The following is a 21,043-nucleotide window of genomic DNA, read 5'->3' as shown; positions in this document are numbered from 1 at the left end:
AGGGCAGACCGATGGGGTCGGGTGCGCTGCCATATGGGTGGCAGTGACGACAGGGGGTCACGACGGACCAGACCCGGGCGGCAGAAGCTGGCTTTGGGGACGTGGAAAGGTCACCTCACTGGCGGGGAAGGAGCCGGAGCTTCTGTTGGAGGTGGAGCGTTGCCAGTTGGATCTGGTGGGGCTTACCTCCAGGCATTGCCTTAGTTCTGGATCCAAACTCCTGGATATGGGTTGGACCTTGTTGTACTCCGGAGTTGTGTAAGGCGTGAGACGCAGGGCGGGTGTAAGGATACTTACAAGCCCCCAGCTTGACAGGCCAAAAGGACTGCAGCCTCAGCTGTGATGGAAGCAAAACAGAGGGTGTGGGAGGAGCTCGGAGAGGCCATGGAGAAGGACTATCGGAGGGCACCAAAGTTGTTCTGGAGGACTGTCCGACACCTCAAGAGGGGGAAACAGGGGACCGTCCAAGCTATATACAGCAAGGATGGGACATTGTTGACCTCGACTGAGGAGGTTGTCGGTCGGTGGAAGGAACACTTTGAGGAACTCCTGAATCCAAATACTCCAACTGATCCGTCGTCTGTTGCAGAGGAAGAGCTGGAGGATGATAGGGGATTCAAGTCAATCTCTTGGGGCGAAGTCACCGAGGTAGTTAAACAACTTAAAGGTGGCCAAGCCTCGGGTGTTGATGAGATTTGCCTGGAAAAGCTGAAGGCTCTCAGTGTTGAGGGGCTGTCATTAATGACACGCCTCCTTAACATTGCGTGGAAGTCTGGGACATTGCCGTAAGAGTGGTAGACTGGGGTAGTGGTTCCTATTTTCAAAAAGGGGGACCAAAGAGTGTGTGCCAACTACAGGGGCATCACACTCCTCAGCCTCCCTGGGAAAGTTTACTCCAAGGTGCTGGAAAGGAGGGTCCGGCCGATTGTCGATTCCTCCTCGGATTGAGGAGGAACAATGTGGGTTCCGTCCTGGTCGTGGAACAACGGACCAGCTTTTTACTCTCACAGGGATCCTAGAGGGGGCTTGGGAGTATGCCCATCCAGTCTACATGTGTTTTGTGGACTTGGAGAAGTCGTTCGATCGGGTCCCCAAGGATATACTGTGGGAGGTACTGCGGGAGTATGGGGTGAGGGGGCCTCTCCTCAGGGCCATCCAAATCCCTGTACGCACAAAGTGAGAGCTGCGTTCTGGTTCTCTGCAGTAAGTTGGACTTGTTCCGAGTAGCTGTTGGCCTTCGCCAGGGCTGCACTTTGTCACCAATTCTGTTCATAATTTTCATGGACAGGATATCGAGGCGTAGTCGTGGTGAGGAGGCTTTACAGTTTGGTGGCCTGAGGATTGCATCACTGCTGTTTGCAGATGATGTGGTCCTGTTTGCGTCATCGGCCTGTGACCTGCAGCACTCACTGGTCCGGTTTGCAGCCGAGTGTGAAGCGGCGGGGATGAGGGTTTGCACCTCCAAATCTGAGGCCACGGTCCTTAGCAGGAAACCGGTGGACTGGCTTCTCCGAGTGGGGGATGAGGTCCTTCCCCAAGTGAAGGAGTTTAAGTATCTTGGGGTCCTGTTCATGAGTGAGGGAACAATGGAGCATGATATTGGGCGGAGAATTGGGGCTGGAGCGATGGGTCATGACCGAAAGAACGAGATCGCGGATACAAGCAGCTGAAATGGGCTTTCTCGGACGGATAGCTGGTGTCTCCCTTAGAGATAAGGTGAGAAACACTGCTGTTCGCGAGGGGCTCAGAGTAGAGTCGCTGCTTCTTTGCGTAGAAAGGAGTAGTTGAGGTGGTTTGGGCATCTCCGGTTGCCTCCAGGGCGCATCCCTAGGGAGGTGTTTCTGGCACGTCCAGCTGGGAGGAGACCTCGCGGCAGACCCCGGACCAGATGAAGGGATTATATCTCAACACTGGCCTAGGAATGCCTTGGCATCCCCCAGTCAGAGCTGATGCATGTGGATGGGGAAAGGGAAGTTTTGGGCTCCCTTTTGAAGCTGCTGCCCCCACGACCCGACTACGTATAAGCGGTGGAAGATGGATTGATGAATGCCAGGTGGAAGAGATACTCACTGTGAATTCTCCTGTTACAGCATCAAATCCAACATGAATGGTGTGTTCAAAGTCAGAGGGCAGGGAAATCTCAGGACGCTCCTTCTCTTTCTTCTTGTTTGCTAAACAAGATGAAGAAAGATAAATTCAAGGATTGTTTCTGGTATTCTAGTATGTAGGAATGTAATTTCAACAAAAACTACATTCATGTGTTGAGAGTGACGTAGATAAAGACACTCACTTTTGTCTCCCCCGGGGAAAATAGAACGAAGGCGGACTTTCTTGTTTTTCTCTTCAGGAGCCATTGGAAGTGGTTTAGAGGCGTGATTCAATGATGAAGAGTCTCGGGAACTACTGTTCATTCTCAAGGGGGGGGCTGGTGGTTTTTCTTCAATATCGACACTATCAGACATCTTTAGTAGCACTCACAATGTCCTGTCAAAGACAAAGAGACACACTACTTTTAAACTGTCTGGGGGAATACAAGAGCTACCTGACGAAGGGTAAAAAACATATTGATCACCATATTATAACACAAATTTTGACTAAAACTTAGTATGCCAAATACAAGGGATTAAATATCAAGGGATTTAAATGAGAAATGCAAGTTGCCATACCTTGATTTCATGCTTTATGTTCCCAAAAAAAACCCCCATAACATTAAATATGGACAGATTAAAATGTCATTCATCACTTAATTGGTGATGTAACTTCTGCATAACTCAAACTGCCTCAGCATTGCAGCAGTGGCAAGAATACGTACCTGCAATTCAAAACATTGATCTGAATAAAGGTGATGGTGCACAGGAGATGCAGTGGATGGGGAGTGTTTATTTTACTTGGTGTGACATCAACATTTGATATTTGCATTCAGACAGGTCGAACACTTACAGAACTTGCTTAGTTATAGTTTCAAAGTATTTCCATAAGGAATCATGTTACAGAAATCCCTGCTGTAGGTTTAAAAATTTGGAATAATTCTGATCTTCTGTGAATAGATCTGATATTCAGCACAGTCGATTTAGAGTTTATTTAGATTTAAACTAGGGGTCGCCAACCTGCGGCTCCGGGGCCGCATTGGGCTCTTTAGCGCCTCCCTTGTGGCTCCTTGGAGATTCATCACAAAATTAAAAAATAATACAGTGGTACCTCTACTTACAAAAGTAATTGGTTCCGGAAGAAATTACGTAGGTAGGAAATTACGTAAGTAGAGTTGTGTTTTCCATGCAAATGCCCTAATCCGTTCCAAGCCCACAAAAATTCCGACATGTTTTATAACATTTATATAACAAATAACAAACCATGTAACAAATACATATTACGATTACATTATTACACAATAAATGAGAGTTGTGCATAACGTAAAAAACAAAGTTTAGAGTAAAGAATATTGAGTCATTTACCTTTTAACAGCTGTCCTCATTGTTTTTTGCCCTCTTTGGTTAATGCGCTCCTATCTCACGATGCCAAACAACAGAGTGAATTCCAGTCCTCCTTTTGAACTTCTCCAACCACCCACGTGATGCCTTAAACTCCTTAAACTTCCTTTTTTTTAATAACGTGGCGATTGTCGATGCATTAAGGCCATATTCTTTGGCGAGATCAACCAAACGCATCCCTTTTTCACGCTTTTCTATCATCGCTTGCATTGTTTGTATGGACTAAAAAACTCTTTTCTTCGTCTTTTCTTTTCCTCTTTTCTCCGTCACTTTCTTGGGGTCTATAGCGAATACGTACTCAAAAAGTTATTATATTTGCGCAAAACTATCAGACTACCTCACGGGTCGAGTGCCGAATGCCAAAGATACTCTATAAGCTGCGATCTAGCTCCACGCAGAGGTGGAGTGGCATCCCTCTTAGCCAATGGCATGCCAGGAATATATGTAATAGGTAATAGCCAATGGCAGAGCAGCTATGAGAATGTTGCGTTCAGGAACCTGTGGGAGATTCGAGTATCAGCCAATGCTGTGTTTTTACATCACAGTCAGTCAGTCAGTCATCTTCAGATTTTACGACAGCTCAGATGCGCTGTAGGGTCCTAGGCAATTGTAGCCCGTGCTTGAGAAAGCAGTGGTATCTGGTTGGCAGCACAGTGGGCGGGTGATGAGGGCTGTGACATGAGTCCTGACCAATTGGGTGAGACTCCCAGCATCCCTGGTCATCTGAGGTCGGGTGATGGGTCTACACCTTGCCATCAGCTGTGGCACATCATTTTGTCCAGGAGCACATGCTGCCGGCCCGTGTCAAGTTGTGAGAGAGAGAGCCACGAGGATTCCATTATCTATTTAATAAAAGACAGCAGCGCTGTGGCCATTCAGTGGTGAGTGGAGAAGGTCCGCTGCTTGTCGGTACACATATATGTGCATATATATGAGTTCATACAGATTGGACGGGAATTGGAGGATGATCATGTTAGCCAGGCTAGGTGTGCTGGTCATGAGAATCGCGCCAGCCTTGCTGGCTGCTAATTGCACTGTTAATAATCGCGATGTGAATACTGAAGTTATTTTATCATTAATCCAAACAAGTGTGTTCCTGTTTCGGTTTGTTCAGCCTTATTATGTGAAATATTATGCATGTATGGCCTGTCTGCAGGCCAGGTTTTTCTGGTAGAGGGTGAAATTGGGACTGGGTTCAGTACCGGAGAAGCGCCTGTTGCTCTGTTGAAGGAGGACACATCCAGTGGATGGAGGTAATTCTGGAGAGCACGGTGAACTACAAAACTGAGTTGTTCACAAAATTATGTTCTGTAATGCTACAAGTTACTGATTAAATGACAGAAATCAACTGTGTGGTGCCTGCTGTCTGACCGGAGTTACTGCTGTGGATAAGGTGGTTCCAACACACAAACAGTCCCCCTGATTATATCTCAAATAGATGGTGATTAAACGAATGACTCATTCATTAAACTAATGAGAACAAAACAGAGATAATACAGAAAGTTAGACATGCTTCTCTCTGCAAAAAAAAATGTGAAGGAAAGAACACACAACTTTACCAATCAGCAAATCAAGGACATTAGTTCAACTCCAACATGGTCAATTAAACGGGATAAGTCGTGTGATGTGATCGATATTTAACAAACAGCGCTGTTGTGCAGGTATGTAAACTCCGACGAGCCGCAAGAAGAAATGATGGAATTAATAGCACTGCTTGTTGAGAACTCATCACCTAAACATGATCAATAAAAGCGGAAACACTGTTTTGTCATTGGAGCTCAAGCTGACTGTATTCATCAGGGATATACAGCGAGGCTCTCACCTCCGCTCCCTGAAAGAGTCCAGAGGCGCCATCACCATCACCATCACACACTGAACGGGGATTATTGCATTTAGCAGCGATCGTCCATATGTGAGCTGCATTTGGGAGCAGATTTAACGAGTTCATCAATGCAACAAAACATAATACAGTAATATAGTAAACGAAGGTAACTTAAAACACCAAATACGGTACAAAAGAGTGGTCACATGTTGCGTCATTCTCTCCAGGATTCGCTGCATGGAAAATAAAAAATCAAGAACCTCATTATGCATTTGTAGACTAGTTAATCAATTTGATAGTAAACTAATATAGACACTTAGAGCTCGTGTTGCCTTCACATAAGGCTTATAATTTTTTTGCGCCTCCCGACAGGTTTGATTTTAGTTTTTTTGGTCCAATCTGGCTCTTTGAACTTTTAAGGCTGCTGACCCCTGATTTAAAGGATAACGGGACTCCTTAAACCGTGTAAGAAATCATTTCATGAGATATCCCGCCCAGTTTGACTGACGGCTCTCTGGAGCTGAGGTGAACTCTGCTGTCTGGTAGTTCTGTGAGTCAACCAGGAGTTGATTCTAAGAGAAACTGGCAAGAATAAATGTTTCCATCACTCATCCTCTCATCTACCCACCACCATCTTAAACTCCTTCACTGTCTCACCCGGAGGCCAAGCCCATCATGCGACGTGCTGCACAATTTCCCCATAAAGTGGGTCGTCCAAGCTGCCCCCTTAAGTGGAGACCTACATTAGGAAACAAAGGCTTCTCCTAATTGCCTCAGACAAATGACACATGTGCCTTCACAGAATTCTACTATAATTTCACAGGAGACAAAATCTTGTGTGTTGAAACTTGCACTACATGAACTTCGCAAAAGCAATGATGCTGAATGATCAGCAGAAAAATTGATTTGCATTGATACAATAGTACTAAGATATCATTAAATCACATACTGCATGTGTGCACAGCAGTCTTTTATCAAAACACTTTACTTTCCCTTCTGCAGTCTCAAATCTTGAAAAAGCTCAATCTTTTTCACAGTGATGACGTGTCATCTTCGTTCGACAGTTTGAACAGGACAACCAGAACCATAAAACCTCAGTGATAGTCTAAAAAGATGACTAAATAACAAACAGGCATTTTCAAATGACTCTCTGGTACTTCAAGGCTACAAGAAAAACACTTCAATATAATTTCTTTATTAACTACTAGGTAAACAAAGTAAAAGGAAACACTTAACTGTAGAAAGTAACTGTGTTTCCATTCCACTTCCAGAGATAAGCAGTTCTAAATCGAATCTTTGTTTCGTCCCTTTTGCCACATTCGGATGCTTTACTCACATAAACTAGATCATGAAACAAATATTTACCAAAACATTTCATGTGAAAAGTCTTGATGATCAACCTTTGATCTAAAACAAATAACTATCATGGTGGGTATTTCTTAATAAACTGTTGCCTTCTGTTCACAAGTTTCACATTAACAAGACAATGACAGACAGAAACTTTACTGTTAGCCTGTGTCTTATATTTGTAGGAAATGATTTGAAAGATAGCATCTCATGTTTAAATTTTTCCTGCCCACATAACAACTAGCTTTGCAAAGCCTGTTTAATCTAGATAAAGTTAAAAAAAAATCCTGCAGCTTTTCTCCAGGCTAAAATGACATCTACTGGTTTAGTTAGAAACTAGTTTCTTGAACGGTTCACTCCTGAATGAAAGCTAATGTTGATCCCGTGTAGCTGCAGGGAATTAGCCATTTAAAAAACAAAACAATAGACAATTCAATGAGACATTTAATGACCCTAATGTCCCAACACATTTTAATATCATCTTCCTAGTTTATGGCCAGGCTCTTGTGAGATTCAATAGAGGTGGGGGTGCCTCTGCTGGAAGTTTCTCCGATGCTGGGTGAGTCATGATAACAACAGCAAACAGGTTTCTTGAGGTTGGAAGATAGGCGTGTCACTAAACCAGGCAAAGCTCCGATATTTATGAGGGAATGTCACAACATGCTACGGCAACTAGAGTCACCAGCAATGTGCCCACCGCACCTGAGTGGAAACTGCAGCACAAGGTGTCTCAGGCAAGGGAAGACTTGGCCTTAACTCCACAAGGCCGAAGTAGGTGACCTTGAAAAAATATTCAGCTGCCAAAAAGGAACAGGGAGATCTGTGTTATATTGCTGAACATTTACACAAATTCACTTTGCTGCCAATCAATGGCCTCCAAATGTTACTTAAGATTTTATAGAAATGCAAGTGATGGTGCTCTCTCATAGCCTGATGGTTACAGAGAGGGTAAACGCTCTGTGCTACTTGAACTGAGACACCATGGTACACCTTGTCAAGTTCCTGTACATGATAAGGACACACAAGTGCTTTTGCCCTCCTGGGACTAAAGCAGCTGTGACTGATGCCTCTGTTAATCCATTAACAATTTACTGAACACATTCTTGCAGGCTACAGTATGTCCTGCAACTTTTATAGTCAGGCACAGACGTGGACTCACTAACAAGTGCACATATGCACACAAAAATTCTGACAGCAGCTACTGCTGTCTACTCAATGAGGTCAACATCCAGTCAGAAAATGCAGAGCAAACAAATCAATGGCTGCAACATCAAATAAGTAGTATCTGACATTGGTCTGACGGGTTTTCTGCATGAAGGTAAAATGCATATTACTTCATCGTCCTCCTTGGGTTGATGCAACACATTAGATAAAAAAGTAAATGTATAAACAGTGCCTTGTGAAAGTACTGACACCACCCCCCCCACGAAATTTTTGAACATTTTGTCACATTTCAGGCTTTAAACTTAAAGGGACAGTAAAGTTAATTTTAAGTGACATATATGTTATTCATCACTATGAAAAATAGAAGAAAATACAAATTTTATGTGTGTAGCATCATCCGTTTGGTCAAAATAGCTTAAAATCTTCGCCACAGCAGGTTCCGCATTTAGTGGTCACGTGGGCGTCACACGTCACTTGTGCCCAACATAGCTTGACAGCCATTAGAAACAATGCAGCTCTAGACGCGATTTACACCAAAAGTATCATGGTTACCTGCGCGGTGAACGGTCGTGTCAACAGGACAGCAAAAAGACGCCACTTTCAAATAAATTCACTGTGGAATTAAGAACAACTACAGTTAGATGCGGTTAGCTCAATGCTAACATAATATGGACAATCCCATTGACGGGCTAGCGCGTTAGCATTTTTAGCGCGATACCTTCCCAGAAGGTATTCTAAAGAACGTGAGGTCCTTGTCTTCGCGTCTTTTTGCTGTTCTGTTGACACAACCGTTTATCGCGCAGGTAACCATGATACTTATTGGTGTAAATCGCGTATAGAGCTGCATTGTTTCTTATGGCTGTCAAGCAATGTTGGGCGCAAGTGACGTGTGACACCCACGTGACCACTGAATGCGGAAGCTGCTGGCAAAGATTTTAAGCTTTTTTGACCAAACGGATGACGCTACACACATCAAATTTATATTTTCTTCTATTTTTCATAATGATGAATAACATATGTGTCACTTAAAAATTAACTTTACTGTCCCTTTAAAGATAACAAAATGAAAGAAGTGGAACCAAATTTATTCAACATTTTATGTTGTGTTTAGAAATAAAAAAAACTGAAAAGTAGGTTATACAGAAGTATTGACCCCCTGTTCTCTCAGCTCAGCTAACCGACTCCAGAAGTTCCCTGATGACTTCTGAATGATCCAATATTGACCTACATGACAATGACAAACAGAATGCACCTGTGTGTTATTTGGTCTCACATTTGCAAGTCCTACTTTTCAGTTATTTATTTCTAAACACAGGTTCATAAATATGATAATTTGGGTAAAAAAAGCTCCTTGATAGCATTAGAGATGTGAATAATTTAGCTGAAAACCATGCCAGAGTCGGATTTTGGTCATTTCAATCTCAGGCTGGAGCAGGGATCTGAGCTGCCAGCTAAAGAACACAACAGGAGACCACAGGTAACATAACATTATTTACCACACTGTGTGTGGCTGGTTAATCACCTGATGCCCATGGCAAAAAGAGCTCTGCTGAGTGCTCAGACAGTCAAAGATGGCAGATTCATGACAGGACAGACATCCCTGACTCTTTGCTCACATAAAACACTGACCTATTTACTGTGTAGACTGACAGGAAGGCAGTCAGCGAGTGCACTGTCCCCGAAACGAACAGCTCCTGTTTCTGAAACACACACTCGTCTCTCAGCATCATAAATCAGATCCATGTCTGCATTTAGCCCCAAATTGAAGAAAGTCTTGTTCAGAGACCAAATTTTGTCAAAATGTAAACGAGTAAAAAAAAATGCAGCTCAATGGCTGATTCACAATTACAGAGCAAATACAGCTGATAAGCCACACAATGAAGCTATGGGAAGGAGTGGGTGAAGCTAGACTAAGGGCAGAAGTGAGCATTTGTGAGCAGCAGTAATGTTTCTTGTAGATCTGGAGAAAGCTTATGACAGGGTGCCCAGAGAGGAACTGTGGCATTGTATGAGGAAGTCTGGAGTGGCAGAGAAGTATGTTAGAGCGGTGCAGGACATGTATGAGGAATGTAAGACAGTGGTGAGATGTGCTGTAGGTGTGACAGAGGAGTTCAAAGTGGAGGTGGGACTGCATCAGGAATCAGCTCTGAGCCCCTTCTTGTTCGCTATGGTGATGGACAGGCTGACAGACGAGGTTAGACAGGAATCCCCATGGACTATGATGTTTGCAGATGACATTGAGATCTGTATTGAGAGCAAGGAACAGGTGGAGGAGAAGCTAGAGAGGTGGAGGTTTCTCCGGAAACGAGTGGAATGAAGGTTAGCCACAGTAAGACAGTGTAGATGTGTGTGAATGAGAGGGACCCAAGTGGAAGAGTGAGGTTACAGGGAGAAGAGATCAAGAAGGTGGAGGATTTTAAGTACTAAGGGTCAACAGTCCACAGCAATGGAGAGTGTGGAAAAGAGGCTTTGGAGATCAAGTCAGAGAGGTCAGACTGAGATGGTTTGAACATGTCCAGAGGAGAGATAGTGAATATATTGGTAGAAGGATGCTGAGTTTTGAACTGCCAGGCAGGAGGCTTAGAGGAAGACCAAAAAGGAGGTTTATGGATGTAGTGAAAGAGAACATGAAGGTAGTTGATGTGAGAGAAGAGGATGCAGAAGACAGGGTTAGATAGAAGCAATTGATTCGCTGTAGCGACCTCTGAAGGGAAAAGCCGAAAGGAAAAGAAGAAGATTGGCTGATTCACAATATGCTGGGCTTGCGCTAGCCATTCGCCACTTTGCCATAGGCGAAGTAAATTCCAGATTGACTACAAGGTTTTTAGACTGTGTAGCCACAGTGGCGTTCTTATTTTTATGGAAAAAAGGCTAAAACTTGCAACTTTTTCACTCGCTATTTCTTGCAATTTCCGTTAGGCTATTTCTGCTAGCGAGCGGTGCTAGCACCGCTACTTCCGCTGGCGAGCACTGCGAAAATAGCGCCGCTATTTCTGCATGCAAACGGAAATAGCCGAAGTCACCCGAACGATGGACGATCGATCAAAAGAATCCAGTGTTTTATAGTAGAGTTTGTGTTGAAGTCCTCATTAATAAACAAATGGTGAATGCTGAGAGGGGGTAGGAGTGGAGACAGACCGATCAGAAGGTAAATGAAAGATGTTATCAATACTTGTTTGTAGTCTTAGACTTTTGTTCCCTATGACCGGCAGGAATAACTAGCGATGCATGTATATATGTATTCACCTCGCTTGCTAGTTTTCATGACTTTTTAAATTGAAATGAATAATCATGTTATTGAATTTAAAAAAAAACCATAAAATAAACTATGGCATACCAATGGTGTTGGTGGTGGTCAAAGTTGAAATGTCTTCTAGTCTAAGTAAAACTTACAAGTAAACATTGAGTAATATTTTGTATGACTGTATCTTCACATAGTGAATGCAAGTTTTCAATTGTTGAATCTCACATTCATACCTGCATAAAGTAGGACAGAAATAAAGATAGTTCAGCTTGAACTGTTGACTTTAGTGTATTTTTGTAGGTAAACTGAACAGAAGATTTTGCCCTCAGAATGCAGGAAAACCCCATTTTCAAAAAAATTTCCCAGGGGAGGCCCCCAGGACCCCACCCCCCCGCGATGAGCGTTGGTCGTCCGCCCGTGTGCCACTGTCTTGGACACAGTGTGGCTTTTTGTGGCTTTCTCAAGTCTTTTACACTGAGCCACAGTGGCTTAGTCATACTCGCTCCTAGTGCAAGCCAAGATATATTAATTTGTCAGAACTTACACATCAGAAGCGCGATCTTCTCTACATGCTTTGATGGATGAGACATTTTGACTGCAACATTTGAATGTGAAAAAAGGAAACGCAAACACACCATCTCCACTCAGATATTACTGGGGATGTTTTCACAGTTCTTTCCCATAAAATATTCATCTATCCATGAAGAGCAGGCGTTTTCTCTGTGCTTTCAACCATTAAAGCTGAACTTGAATGGCTATCGGAAGAAAAAGCTCTAATCTTGAGTCAATGGCTACACAGCAATGGCCCCCCCAGTGGGGGGAGGGCTCCATAAGTCCAGCTCTTCATGCCCGTGATTAGGACACACTCTCTGTTTGACTTGGCTTTAGCTTTGGCTCTGCTTCTTTGAAGGATGCTGATTACTTGGATGGGCTGGACAGCTAGAGGAAGTCCAAGGGATGAGGAGGAAGGTGGGGCACTCTAGAACTGCAGCTTAGCATTGCTATCTCCTTCATCTCGGTGCTGTACATGAATCACTTCTAGTGGCCACTGGAGTGCGTTTTAGAGACACTTCATCTTAAATGTCCCATTCTACTGTGCCTTTGTAAACTTATGCTGAAACAGATGCAGAGAAAAGAAAACCATGAAAAACACCAAATGCAGACATTCAAGACTGGAGGACAGTCGGCAAGTTATTACGCAAATTTTGCTCCTCTAAAATGGGTGACCTCTCAAGGTCAGAATAAAAAACACACTCATGGTGGAAATGTTTGTGCTTGAGATCTCCTCTCAGACCAGCTGTTTCAGTTGAACAATGAGAAGTCTAATTTCAGGTTGGCTCAGGAGCCAGTCTGAAACTCCCACCCAGTGGTCGGCCCTCATCAGTCTCTAAATCTAGTCAGATGTCGCTGTCATCTGTTTGAATTCAGATCATAACTGATGTGAAATATGTGAAAAGTGTAAAAGGTCATGGATTCAATCCACCTGAGAAGCCTGTATGTTGTCCCCGGTTCTGCATGGGGTCCCTCCAGGATCTTCGTCTTCCTTCCAACACCAAAAACATACAATTCAGAGGAATTTTGGAGTCAAAATTATCCGTAGGTGTAAATAAGAGGATAATTGGTTGTTTTTTTTTCTATATGTGGCCCTGTGATGATCTGCTAGGGGCGTACCCCACCTCCCATCCAAAGTCAACTGGCATAGGCTCTGCCTCCCACAACCTTACACAGGACAGGAGGTTCCAGAAAACTAATGAACAAAAATGTTGAGAAACAAAAAGTACTGACCAGCTTTTCACTGACTGATGTTCCGGAAAGCCTCGCACCTCGAGAACAGGACTAAATCGAACTCATAACATTAGAAAAAAATCATAACAAACAAAACGTTCAGTCATTTTATGTGACCCTGTGGAAATTAAACACGATGTGGGATGGATTGATGGGAAGGATTGAGCACATTCCTAAATCCTTCACACTTCCCTTGTGACATGAGATAAAAGCCACAACATGAAACTACAGCTGGCTACTATTACACAGAACTGTGACCGTGCTGAAATATTTTTGGACATACCAGCTTCAGCCTCACGAGGCTCCATGTTTCTGGAGCCTTTCTGTCAGACCTTGTAATTCTACTTTCCATACATCTGCCAATTTTTGATTCATGACAGAGACACCCCCAAGTTACCTCATCACATGTGTCTAATGTTTAGTACAAGAGTTTCACATTTTATTGATACTGTATTGATAAGATTTTAGCGCAGCAGAAAATATGAAAACCGAAGGTACCAATTAGTATAAAATAACATATTGATGCTGGAAGAACAGTTTCATCATATATTCATAGTAAGAGTTGTTTTCACTTTTGTTAATACCTTAACTGCAGAAGAATCATGTTTCATTAGTCAACACTGCATACGTATTTATCCAACTGAAATTTCAGTTTTATCAAGAACACACAAGCGTTTTATGATCACGCTGGTATTGAAAGTTTATTCATGTTTAAAATATTCAAATTAGAACTTGAACTTGTGATCCTGTTCTCTAACCAGTCTCTGATCATTAAACTGGGTTTTTTTGTTTAAAAAAAACTCTAGATTAAAAACGATTAAAAAGCACAGAACCTGGGTAATATAAAAGGTATTTATTGTGTTCATAAAGATAAAGCAATGTCCTTACTTCGACTAAATCCATCATCAGCTGATCTGTGTGTAATCAGATCTACCTTTTGTTGATACATAACATTATTTTCTTATTCAAATCTCATTTAATCCAATCCACACACATTTTGTTTGTTTTATTAATAATGCATACTTTATTCCGATGCTAACCAGCACACTGATGCACAGTACAAACAATTCTTAATTTCCCTTTGGGGATTAAATTTTTTAAAAAAATTTTTAAATTTTATATACTGTTTTGATCCCCGAAGGGAAATTAAGAACGCACACTCTAGCTACTGATTCAAACGCATGCATACACATATATTAGTGAGTACAGGCCCCTGTATCACACACACACACAGGGGGGCCTGTAGGCATGCAGGGGAGGTAGAGTGGCAGGCAGCTCCTTCTTGGTGCGCCTTAAATGAGCAATTTGTAAAGGGGACGGCACCTTGCTCAAGGGTGCCTCGGCAGTGCTCCAGAGGTGAGCTGACACCTTTTTTTGGGCGGGAGCGGGAATCGAACCGCTGATCTTGAAATCATAGGACGACCCGCTCTACTGCCCGCTTTACCACTGAGCCACTGCCGCCCGAATAACAGTATATACATTTTTTTTTAAAAATTAAAAAACAAAACAATGTAGAACCGGATGAGATGCAGATATGGGAGGTGTGTACTTAGTTTTTTGATAAAATGCTGAACAATTTTTGTGTGTCTTCAATATTTAATTTGGGTGAACTCTCTCCTTCTGCTCCACAAGTTATGCACTTTCATTTCTGTAATATATGCACACACACACACACACACACACACACACACACACACACACACACACACACACACACACACACACACACACACACACACACACACACACACACACACACACACACACACACACACACACACACACACTTTGACAACACTTTTACCTGTCAGGTCTTCAATAAGAACACTTAAGCTGCAGAAGTAAACAAAATTCAATTAAAAGCATGAAATAAAACTATTGAATAGTCACAGCTGGCGGCATTCTAGCACACAGAGGCCCGTTCATTCAAGTAGACAAAATCTATTAAAAAAGTTGATGAAATATGCCTCCTTCTTTTTCAGCTCACCGACTCCACTGGTTTCTTATCTTGTGGAAGTCTTCTGTCTCATAAAAACATTTCCCCAATGGTCTAACTTACAGGATTACATAGATAGATACATGTCAGCAATTAAACCGTCATGAGGCAAAAAGACTGAGAAGAGAGACCATCTTAAACAAAGATTGGCTTTACGTGAAATATAAGACATTAGCATCAGTCGCATGTACGACCATGTGCTCCTTGTTTTGGACTTCCTCCTTGAAAGACAGGGTTTCTTCATCCAAAGTAGATGTATGCAACAGTTCATTTAAACAGGAGCTTCCGGAATGACAGACCATTCATTACAGCAATGCACTATGCAATACACCCGTTGTTCTATTCCTCTTGGCAATTCCATGCTCTAACTTGAAACACTATGGGTTTGGAATGTGCATTGGATTGCTTCTACTCTTGAAATAAAATAAAAAATAAAAACAAATGGGAAATGGTGTGCACTCTAGGGCAAAATAAAGACACAAGTTTTAGATGAGAGTTTGTGGCTTGTGTCGGCTTTGGTCAACGGAGGCTTACAGGAAATAGCGGCAGAATGAAACGGAAGACATTGGAGTCATAAATTATGCAACTTGGACCACTAGGCCACAGGGACGTCCAAATCCTTCAATGCCTCTGACAGTTTTGACTTCACAAGTAACCTTCATAATTATGCTCAATGTTAGCGGCTGGAAGCTCTAAAGATATAAACGAGTTATTACATTTGCCATGTATCAGGTTTTTGCATGACAAACAGCAGCACTTCCCTGGAAGCAATGCAAAATTCAGCATAAGGTTCAAATATTACACTGTAATATTTAGTTTGATCTACTTCAATGTTTTACTTTTGAAAACATTGCATGGAACATGTCATCAACCAGAAACCAAGCCAAACCTACTCCTGCTATGTTTCAGCTTCTCACGAAAAAAGAGACATTTTGAGACAGTTATATTTTTGCCTTAGAACAATTACAGTTTGCTTTAAGGCATCATATTGTTTTGTGCATTAGTGTGGTATGGGTGGGTATGTTTAAGCGCCTGCTGGAGGCTGAGTGGGGAGTAGGGTCCCTTCTACAGCGCCAGGTGGTAAACCTGGTTTCAGTTGAGCTGAAAGGGTTAAACTGGTTCAGTGTAAAGAGTGGAAACAGGTCATTATTGTGTTGGTCCCTATACACTGTTTACACCAGCAACTGGTTTGACATGTTGTTTTGAGGTTATGTGAAGTGTAAAATCACGTTCTTCCCCCCGACTGAACGAAAATAAAAATCTCCAGATGTGCTGATGAGAAACATTTGTGAAGAACTGAAGGAGACATGTTTTGCTTATGTATCCTGTTAACACTCAAGGTTAATATAAATACTGAAAGGTCCTCATGGGAAACACAGATTATTTTTTGCTCTTTCTTCATTATTTTTCTTGTTATGTCTTGATTGAAGGACTTTTACTTGTAGCAGAGTATTTTCAGAGGATGCTTTTTGGAATGCTTCTTCTTTTACTGACTAACATAGTATAGTTGCTGTATCAATACTACAAGTGGCCATGTCTTTAATTCTGAGATCTATCCTGTATATGAAACAAATGATGATTGTGCCTACACCCTTCCTGTGAGGTGTGTGTTTGTGTCAACAGGTGAACCAACTCAGTGAAAAACTGAATTCCTGACAGTTAATTCAGTGGCAAAGGGATGGCATGACAGCACTACCAGAATTAGAAATCCCAGATCATGAGGTCAGTACTACTGCTTTTTGCACCAACATTATGGCCCAATTCTTTCAGCACTGATTCAACTTAGATTTGTTTAATGTCTGGGATGTGAAATAAACACAAGGCTCGTTATCCTGGCAGGTTCATATAGTGTAATGTATGGAGGCGTCTCCTCAGGAAACAAGGCAAGGAAATCCACAAGAGCACAACCAGACATGTTCTCATCGGAAAAAACAGAACCCCGTGAGCGCAGGTTTTATTGGAAGTACATCTACACAAATTAATATTTTACAGACCACGTCTTCCTCCTCAAACAACTTCCAGTTCACATGGAATTATGGAAGTCTTTGCAAAGACTCATAGAAACTTCTCCATCTCTTAAACCACCTGAATGTTTTCCTTCTTTTATGACATTTCATCCATTCATTCTCCTCTATGTTCTCCATCTTGATGCAACATTTAAAACGTCTCGTTTTATGGATTCTTGAGTTCTCACAAGACATTCCTCTGGATCCCTTGACGCCAAATTTGCAATTTGTGTTTGATGTATCAGTCACATATCTTTGTCATAAATGAACACACAGACACACACATAGGAGAAAAAAGAAGCACACATCAAGTAAAGAGATTAAAGTGGGAGCTGTGTCAATGTGTCAATGTGTGAATTTTTCCTCTGTAGCGCTCTCCCTAACTGTCTCCCTCCATCCATCTCTCGCTTACTCTCCCTCCCCTCTCGGAGACAAAATGGCCAGATGGCTTCCAATCCTACATGCTAATCCACAACACGCAGACTGTTGCCCTGACACACCTTCCACAAGACTGCTGCTCCCCTCTCCACAGCCGTGTCCTTAAAAACACACACCAACACCCCACATGAGGCCACTGCACATTTATAAACTGTCAGCCCCGGTCCCAGACGATAGCTGCCCCGGACAATAGCAGCATAACTCATCCAGACTAAGTCGTCACCAGATGGAGGCCGGTTTGTGCGTGCTGTGTGTCCAACTATCATATTTCAGGCAGTCAGGTTAGCGGGCCACGAGCCAAGATGAGGTTCTGTGTCCGCTGCTTTTGTTAGCTAAGGTGAGGTAAGACAAGATGTGTGTGTTGGGTTACACCAGCCAGTAGAAAACACGAAGAAATCCAGAACTGCACAGTAAAGGGGCGGCAGTGGCTAAGTGGTAGAGAGCGTGGTAGAGCTGGTCGTCCAATGTTTCAAGATCGGTGGTTCAATTCCCACTCAGGCCCAAAACAACACCCGGAGGTGAGCAGACAGTTGGAGGTGTCAGCTCACCTCCGGAGCACTGCCAAGGTGCCCTTGAGTAAGGTGCTGTCCCCCTTACAAGTTGCTCATCTGGGCGCACCACAAAGTTAGCTGCCCGCCAGTTTATCTCCTTTGCATGCGTACAGGCCCCCTGTGTGTGTGTTTGTGTGTTCAGGGCCAGTACAGACATATACAGTATATGCATGAAAAACATCAAAAACTAACTAGAGTGTGCCACTAATTTCTCTGCAGGATCATAATCAGTATAATTAAAAAAAAAAAAAAAAGACTTGGAGGCTTTCAGCCAGAAGTCCTGATGACAGAAAGTTTTCCCAAAGTTGTTCTTTCCTCATTTATTGTCTGAAGATGCAGAGTCTTAAAAATACACTAAAAGTGAAACAGCTACTTCTACATTTCTTCACGTGGCTGCCAAACAGGAAGGTCAGCAATCAATGCTTGAAATACCTCTCAGGCAAATTAATCTACAATCAAACTATTTGCAGAAAAACTACTTGTGAAGTAAGGAAAATCACATTCTCATTCATTGCAGCACTTAGGAAGCATCCTGTGATGGTTCAGTAAATATATTTCTATTCCATACTGTTCATCTGAAACTTTATGATCATCAGAGATAAAGACAAGGACAAGTTTAGCCATGTTAGCTGAAGTCAACAATTATGTGAGAAAACAACAATGTATAGAACAACTGACTTGAATTTTGCCCGCACAATTTATGTGGACACCATAAACATTGGGCTTTAGTGTGTATTTATGCTTTTATTTTCAGTCAAACAGGACAAGCACAGCACATCAGACCTGACACATTCCCACTATTTATTTTATTTGTCCTTTAAAGCTTTCCTTGGGGCGACAGTGGCTCAGCGGTAGAGCAATCGTCTTGAAGACAGGAACGCCCAGCCATCGGGATTCGAATCCCGCTCGCGCCAGAACATCCAACCGAGTGTGAGTCGATGGTGGGAGGTGTTGGCTCACCTCCTAGCCACTACCGAGGCGCCCTTGAGCGAGGTGCCTTTGAGCAAGGCGCCGTCCCCCCTACAAGCTGCTCAATTTGGGGCACGTTACAGAAGCCGCTGCCCGTCATTCTGCCTCCTGATGTGTGTAGTTTGATGTGTACCTGTATGTACTAACTGCATGCTTACAGGCCCCCTTGTGTGTTGTGTTCAGGGGGCCTGTATACTATACTAACCTGAGTGACAATGTAATTTCCCTTGCGGGATAAATAAAGTATACTTCTTCTTTTTCTTCTTTAAAACAAAGATTTCATGAGGTGTAGCCTACACAAAGACAAGCTGCTATATGGATGTAAGGTAGGGGTTTATCACTGCATCACTGATGGCCCGTCTACTCTGATTCAGACACTCAGACAACAGCTGCAGGCCTTGCTTTTTTTATGCTGTGCTATACAGCCACTAATTATTTTTGTACTGCTAAACTCTCCAATGAATCTCATAAATTCAGATGGAAATCTCTGTTTTTGAACTGAATAAAAGCATAAACCCTTGAAAGAACACAGAGAAGGAGGATTGGAGTGTCGCCACGGCCCAGGATGTCTGGACAGGTGGATCAGTGGAAGTGCTTGTACCACATCTGTATCAACAGATCAGGTTTGAAGAGAGCAGCACATTCAGCATCCCCTTCCTCAGTTACCCTTTACAATTAACTCACCATCCCTCCATAACTGACATGACTCCCTAACATCCATATTCATCAATACAGCCAGACAACAGGTCGCACGTTTGACCACGCTCCTCACACTCTGGATGATGACTGTGCTTCCTGTGAAGGGAATATCTCCATTGCCCTGACACCACAGTCTACATGAACTGAGGTGATGGGCAAACGAATGCAGCAAACCAATCCTTCCTCCCTCCTACATTGGCGACGGCCGTGGGAGAATCCAAGAGGTAGAATAGCTCAGATTTCACAGGCCAGACCCCCACCCCCACTTCGATCCCCAATGAAGTCAGGTGACCAGATGTTGTACATCTCCCTGTCACTGGAGCCACCATGAAACTGGTACACAGATCCATCTTAAAATGAGAAGATGGAGGGTGTGTGTGTGTGTGTGTGTGTGTGTGTGTGTGTGTGTGTGTGTGTGCGTAGACATCGAATGGAAAAGCCGGTTTTGGTGAAACCCTCCCTGCAAAGGCCATAATTGAGGCAGTGCAGAGACAACAAAAGATAACTAATCAGCCATCACCTCCCCATCCACAGTAGATACGGCTCTGATCCATCCGTCAGCCTAGGATCTTCAGACCAAAAATAGCATTGCTCCTTTTTTGTTCGAGTGTTGCTACTGCAGCTGCTGCATCTCTCTAGGACACACACACGCACGTAAGCACGCGCGCGCGCGCACACACGCACACACACACAAGGCCTGTACGAACGCCACCATTGATTCTAACACTTCCCCATCAATAAAGATGTTATTGGTGAGGCACAAGGGAGGACACACAGAAATGATGCAGAGGGGCTAGGGTCTATGATGATCCACACACACACATCCTCTATCTAACACACACTTCTGACACAGATGTGCGTCTGCATCTGATGCAGACGCACCTCGTTCTCACGGAGAGACTGCTGATGAAACAGCCGCCTCCTTTGTAGGCCGGCAAACAGAGTGGAAGAAGAAGAAAAAGGCTACAAAGCACCCCTATATACAGCTTACCCCTCCTCTTCTTCGTTTCTCCTCCCTCCTCTGCCTCCCCCTCCACATCCCATATTGCACACACAGACAGGGATTTACCTGAAATATGTCTTCACATTCTCCTACTCAGTGTTTCGCATCGGAGCCTGGAGCTCTCGGAGGTTCATCGTCAAACGCGTAGCCCTAGTGACGGTTTACAGGCAGGAGTGCCATTCTCCTGTCAGACCAGTTCCTAACCCTAACAGCAAGCTTGTTGGGCAGGCTGGATGCTTTACTGGCTGCTCGTTGTTCCCTAGCCCATGACGTCATCCGCCATGCGTCGTCAATTGGTTGAGAGGATGAATATTAATTCAGACAGTCAGTGAGGAGGCGGAGGCAGCCAGCGGGTGGAGAGAGTTGGTTTTCTGTTTGATGGGCTAAACTTGCTAACTGAGAAAGTAGGAGGGAAGGATTAGATGTCAAAAGCTTCTCTTTAGCGAACTTTAAAAGGTTATCGTTAGAAAGACTAGCAACCGTTTAACGCAAGACAAAGGTTAAAATGATTTAACACGACATATTTTACAG

The 21,043-nt window shown here is 43.2% G+C and overlaps 1 protein-coding gene across 3 annotated transcripts in view; it reads right to left on the bottom strand.

The window, feature by feature from the left end:
• Positions 1-20,748, bottom strand: part of LOC137605660 (serine/threonine-protein kinase PAK 3) — a 32,872-nt gene extending 12,124 nt beyond the window's left edge. For 2 of the 3 annotated variants that reach the window (XM_068330322.1, XM_068330324.1), the window contains exons 1-3: positions 20,579-20,748; positions 2,291-2,484; positions 2,071-2,171 (exon numbers count right to left, since the gene is read on the bottom strand). In XM_068330322.1, the coding sequence (XP_068186423.1) occupies positions 2,071-2,171; positions 2,291-2,462 (273 nt within the window). In that variant the 5' untranslated portion in view covers positions 2,463-2,484; positions 20,579-20,748. Of the gene's footprint in view, positions 1-2,070; positions 2,172-2,290; positions 2,485-3,452; positions 3,624-20,578 lie in introns of those variants that run through there. The other variant, XM_068330323.1, reaches the window with a different exon arrangement.
• Between the last annotated feature and the right edge of the window lie 295 nt (positions 20,749-21,043).

Source organism: Antennarius striatus, chromosome 13 (genome assembly GCF_040054535.1).
Source record: "Antennarius striatus isolate MH-2024 chromosome 13, ASM4005453v1, whole genome shotgun sequence".
NCBI classification, from domain to species: Eukaryota; Metazoa; Chordata; class Actinopteri; order Lophiiformes; family Antennariidae; genus Antennarius; species Antennarius striatus.
Note: the sequence above shows the minus strand (reverse complement) of the source record. Positions and strands in the feature narration are given on the sequence as shown.